The sequence below is a fragment of the Limulus polyphemus genome, unplaced genomic scaffold, assembly GCF_000517525.1.
Source record: "Limulus polyphemus unplaced genomic scaffold, Limulus_polyphemus-2.1.2 Scaffold77028, whole genome shotgun sequence".
Taxonomy (NCBI): Eukaryota; Metazoa; Arthropoda; class Merostomata; order Xiphosura; family Limulidae; genus Limulus; species Limulus polyphemus.
Window position 1 is genome coordinate 1 of NW_013742624.1, and position 6,180 is coordinate 6,180.

At 35.3% G+C, this 6,180-nt stretch overlaps 1 protein-coding gene across 1 annotated transcript; it reads right to left on the reverse strand.

Annotated features, from left to right (window-relative positions):
* Positions 1 to 1,675: 1,675 nt before the first annotated feature.
* LOC106477689 lies at positions 1,676 to 5,566 on the reverse strand (the record flags this gene model as incomplete). Its single annotated transcript, XM_013938229.2, has 3 exons — positions 1,676 to 2,419; positions 3,980 to 4,290; positions 5,485 to 5,566. Coding segments are annotated over 3 exons (611 nt in total), but the record flags the coding sequence as incomplete, so codon positions are not given.
* Positions 5,567 to 6,180: the final 614 nt, after the last annotated feature.

Here is a 6,180-nt window from a genome sequence, read left to right on the forward strand (position 1 = left end):
AATGTTTGGAGGGAAGAGCAGGAACTACTACTGCTACCATATATATGTTATAGAAGATGACGTAGAATGTTTGGAAGGAAGAACACGAACTATTACTACTTCCTTGCAGATATTAATACCAGGTAAAGGGATGGCAGCCAAAAATTATCTGTAATGTTATTTATTTCATTACTAGCAATTAGTTATTGTAAATGAGCCATAGGCTCTGCCATCTTAGGCATGTCTAAATGTATAGCACTGCCGTTGAACTATAATGTTTCACGACTTTTGGACATTTTGCTTACTTTGCTAAAGTTGACCAAAGTTTTTGCTTGTGATAAATAAGACTTTTGTATTAGTTCTTTAGAATATTACAGCTAGTGGTATGTTACTTTGCTTGTGATAAGTACTTTTGTATTATTTCTTTATAACATTGTCTCCCTCTGGGTCAACAATAAGCTAACGGAGTTATAACACCAAAATCCTGGGTTGGATTATCAGCGGTAGACAGCGCAGATAGGCCATTGTGTGAACAGAAACAAACTTTAAAATATTATAGCCAATGGTAATTAGTATTATTAGTTTTCCATTGGAATCGCAATTTTTTACTAAGCTTTAACGCCTGTAATTACATATGAGTTTGTAAGAAACTGAGCATTACAATACAAATTGCAGTTGCTTCTGAACACGAGGCTTCCTTGTTGTTGAATAGAATCAGGATCATAAAAGCCAAATGTCGGTCAGTCACGCTCGATTTCTCCGAAGTTTTTTAGTTACACGAGTCCAATTCCACATTTTTCCTATTTTATATACTTCCTCTTTTGATTGTCCGTTCCCATTTTAGTTGAATTTAATCGCGAACATAAACGTAAATAGCTCTAAATTTCGGCACATTTTCTGCTATGTAAAAGCCTGTCAAGGAGGGAGTTCCCAGGACTAGATCAGGCATGGCGTTATGTGTGTGACACCACATCTTCCACATCATTATGACGTCAAGCTAGGCAGGATCCGAAAAGGAAAGCCGAGAAGACTCCTTCAAAAAAATAAGTCAAAAATTAGCGCAAATCTATGTTTGAGAAGTATTACAAAAAAAGCCTTTGTTAAAACAGACTGAATATACTTATTATCTGTAGGGAAGAAGAGATCAACTTTTCCTCAGAATAGGCCCGACCCGCAATCTGCGAGTTCGAATCCCCGTCTCACCAAACATGCTCGCCCTTTCAGCCGCGGGGGCGTTATAGTGTGACGGTCAATCCCACTATTCGTTGGTAAAAGAGTAGCCCAAGAGTTGGCGGTGAGTGGTGATGACTAGCAGCCTTCCCCCTAGTCTTGCATTGCTAAATTAAGGACGGCTAACGTAGATAACCCTCGTGTAGCTTTGCGCGAAATTCCAAACAAACAATGACCATTTGATTGCAATCACACCTGTTCTTCTGTTTTAATCTTTATTCAAAGGCACCAATATGTAGCATGTTTGCTCAGTTATATGTAATGGACTCAGGAGTAATATATAGTATGTTCCTAGGAAAGGAAATTTTATATTTCATTTATTTATTTCTTTTGTGTATTGCCAGTTTTATACGGAATAGTTTTGGTTTCCAGTATATGAGTGGCAGTCGAAAGGAACGTAAAGGTCAACCAGCAAGGTAATTACACTTCTCACTTATAAATGGCAGAACAAACAGAGATCTTTTTTTGCATGATTTTTTAATTGTTATTCCCATTCTTCCAACTCTTGTTTTCCCTTAAGATTCACATTATACAGACTAAGACCGTTACAAATTTCAGAAATACCACAATAAAAATGCCCTTCGAATAAACGTGTTTCACATAGCGTTGTTATTGATAGAAACTCGTAAAATTAGTTTTTTACTGCTAGAGAATGAATAAAGCTGTGTACTTGATTTGTAAGATGCACAGCCATTACTCTTTTTTTTTATTCTGTAACAATATTGGGTATTACTGATTTAGTTTTTCTTCTGTTTGTTAATAAGGAACATTTGTACCTAAAGATTTTGCTCGGTTCAGGATAAGTATGTAGTTCCAAGATGTTTATCACGTCGGTTGTTCCAACGGTGAATTTTCCGAACGAAATAAATCTTTGTGAACACCACCAAATTCTCGAGAAGTAAGATACACCACACACGCGCGCACAACAACAACAACAACAAAAAAAAAAGCTGTTCAGTGAAAAGTTTTTCTGTACATGAAATGAAATAGCCTTATTCGAGTCTTCGGAGAGACTGAAGTATTCCACGAGAGCCGAACGGAGTCATGTGACTAGTGGTAGTTGAGACGTCATCTCTGTCATGTGACCTCCGGTTCAGCACGAGACAAGTTATACAAGCAATGATGATGCACAGTTGTACCAACACAGCAGAAATAACAGCAGCAGCCACAACTGTCTTGCTCGTACAAATTTCGTTCTCTCCGTTGTTTCCTAAAAAAGATTAACACAAAGAAGCATAAGATATAAAACTACAAAGGAAACTGTCAATTTCCCGAATGCGTACGTTAATTTAAAGTACTTTACGGCAACAAAAATCTGACAGTGGATGAATTAGTAATTTATTTATTAGTCTTATAATGAAGACCGCAAAATTTTAACGTGTTCTGATATTACGTTGTTTGATCTAAAATGCTGAAAATCAAAACATTTTAATAGCGTGGTATGATGCGCCTAAGTTGACGAAACAAATATGTTTATTTAGCAAAAGCAATAAGTATCATGTTTGACTGTTGGTATTTTGATTAATATTGTTAACAAAATTAGTATGCTGATGTAAAACCTTTAAAGTATAACCCTTTTGGTAAGTTTATACTTTATTGTACTGAAAGGGTCGTGTCGTCTTAGATCAGGAACACAATCAAACAGTGGATTTCACGAATGACAACACAAATTTGACATAATGTATACGTTTTTTCAGTGAGTCTTAAAATTTTAAGTTTATGGACAGAATTTTATAAAGTACAATTGCAAAATCAGTCTGAAGATCTGGTAAAAATTTCTGCTTGAGAAAAGCGTGAACATGAACAAACCTTAGAACTTAAGCAGAACTCAACCGTTGGCCTGCATAAAATGAATATTAAAAAAGGAAGCAACGCAATGTTATACTGACAAAATGAGTTTTCCCATCTATCAGTGACTTGTTAAGTTTGAGAATTCTGAACTGACGAACCACACTACGGAAGGAAATACGAAGTGTTAAATACGCTAATGACGAAGTGTTAAATACGCTAATGACGAAGTGTTAAATACGCTAATGACGAAGTGTTGGTCCACGAACTACAGGTCATTTCCAATACAGTAAATACGTTGAAACCAACGATCAGTTACAGTTAAATCTAACATTCAGTCTTTAACTATACGTATGTGAAGGTACTGCGAGTAATCGAGAATTTAGGTGTAAAACATCCGTACTGAAACACAATGGTGAGTTGAATGTTGACGTAACTAATTCATTTATTTTAGTAAAGACAGGCCATATCTAATTAATATTATATAACAATAAGAATATCTTTATTCGCGTGTTGGGCCAATGCGATTTTACAAGAAGACTGGATTTAAATAGTATTATAAACATACGTAACCCTTTGTTGCATTGTGCCATAGGGCTCACTACATCATATCTGTATACAAGCGTGTGTTGTGCCATAGAACCTACACCATATACTAACCATTGATCTGTATGGTTTGGGGATAAATCGTTTTATTTCTGCTACTGGGGTTCTGTCACGTGTACTCTGCACATACGTATTATGAAGCCAATTAAATTGTCTAACTGAGAGAAAAACGTAGAAAACTATTTTTAAGTTTCACGAAAAGATAAACTAATATGATATCACAAATCTAAGATTCTTCCATGAAATTATAAACAACGTGTTTTAGTTCCTTAAAAACTCTCGGGACGGCTGGATACGATGTCAAAGATTTAGTTCGAACGTAATTCATTATCGGTCGTTCAATCAAACCTTATATCCAAACAAAACGCAAGCTCACCCGTGTCCTTTGTGACGTCATCATCTTTTATTCTTGTGACGGATATTCCTTCAACAATAATCTCTCTCTGCAACGGGTAGTCGGGTAATATTGGAAAGGGGGACTCTTCCGTCCTGCGACGCCTTCTGCGTCCGTAGGAGCTCGAATCACCGCAGGAAACGGGGTCACATTCTTGAAGGCAAAACTGGACGTTTACTTGAAACCGGACAACAACATCATCGGAAAATTTAAAGGCGTCAAACTTCCCTTGCAAAGCTTTTGTTTCTGGGACTTTTTCTAGACTTGGAAAAATGCTTGGGTCGGTAGGACATCTATAGAAGAGAAGTTGAAAAATTAACGTACATCTTTTTATGTGTATGTTATTACACAGCAAGGGATTTCCAAACTATTCTCTGTTAAAGATAACTTCAGAATTACCAATAGTGGGGCCCTTTTAGGCTTTTTAAACATTTTCGAAGCTAGATATTTAGCAAATTGCATGCGGGTTCATAACTTTGTTATTAAAGGATCCCTTATATCATACGATTCTCATGCACATACAAAACCCATCTATATTACAATTAATCCCACTAATTACGGCTGGGGACTCTAATCTTACATGGAAGACAAGTGATTTTCATCTAATTCTGGGGAGTCAGTTCTTTTACCCGCATGTTGTAACCAGCAAAAACATAAAGTTACTTAATATGATGCAAAATGTGGATCCACCGGTAGTGAACGTTATAAAAACACCTCGGTAATGTAAGGGTTAACATGATTAATCACAATGAGTAACACTAGCGTAACGGCCTAAAGTGTCGGTAATATCCGTAGGGAAAAAATTGTCGTCCTGTTTATGTGACGATGTATACTATTGTAAACAGTGTGTGCGATATGTTTGTGTACAGCAACTTTAGACTAACAATTAATGTACGAATTAGGTTACGTGTTTAATATGATTGTTTTGTAGTATTATTTACTCTTTTAATTACAAAATTTTAAATCTGACTATGGAAAACATGATCCAGCATATTTAAAAAAGAAAAACGGAACTTCTGTTTTGATTTCAGAAAATAAATACATAAAAAAATATTCCGCTTGATAGAAAAGTTAATAAAGAAACAATGAAATTAAATGAAAATATTATAGGTTATAAACACGACTTTTCTGTGTGTGTGGGTATGGCTCTGTATATTGGAGAAGAGCGCCGAAGCGGGCGAGGTGTAATTGCTTTCAGTGCAACACGTGAAAAGTAAAGCTACTTTGATGGTATTTCTAGTTTTTATTGTGATTTGGATATAATTACAAAAATAATCGTAGTATAGATACAATGATTGATACATGCTGAAACAAAACTAAATTGCTTGTTTTTCATCTGTGTTTTTCATAGTACATACAGTATTTCTTAGGTGCTATATAATACACAGGTATTAAATATTATACTATGAAAAAAAATAAAGATTTAGGGATAATAAACTTCGACAGGTACCGAATTTATCAGCACTGTCTGGGGATGAGCAACTCACCCGTTGTTGTCTATTAGAATAATATAGTCGTCATCGCGACCATTTCGTGCTACTAGATCTCGTGCAAGTATTCCAAAGACACCTATGGGTTCATAATAACAATTATATTAATTAAGATTTACAAAAAGGAAAATAATAATAATTGAAATTAGAAAAAACAATTACGATATCGAGTCTCTTAAAAAATTAGAAGTGGAAACAAAGAAGTAAAGGAAAAGATAACTTCGGTTACCCAAAATTTCAAATAAAAAAAAATCTAAAACATTTCGTTTTGCTGAAGTGAGTGAATTTTCGCACTAGTCAACCTGTATCGTCTCCATGTTGTTCTGTACTTAAAATGGAAAAAAAAATATTGCCTGATGTTTTTTGAGCCGAATTTCTATGAAATATTTCACTCATTTGTTTATGTTGCCATTCTTTTTAAGATGTGCTAATCCAACTGGAAACTAAACTGGACTAGACTAACATGAACATAATATATAAAATCTATTATTATGGGATTTTAGGACGTCCAAACAAGAATACTACACAGAGGCGTATTATGAGTCAGGCAGGCCTTGGGCTAAATTTTTCTACCGGGCCTATTATGATTGCGATTAGAGATTAAAAAACAACAACAACAACTAAACCTCATAACGGGCCTGGGGTTATAGCCGCACCTTAATCCGCCCCTAATACTACAAAGTAATTGAAGCT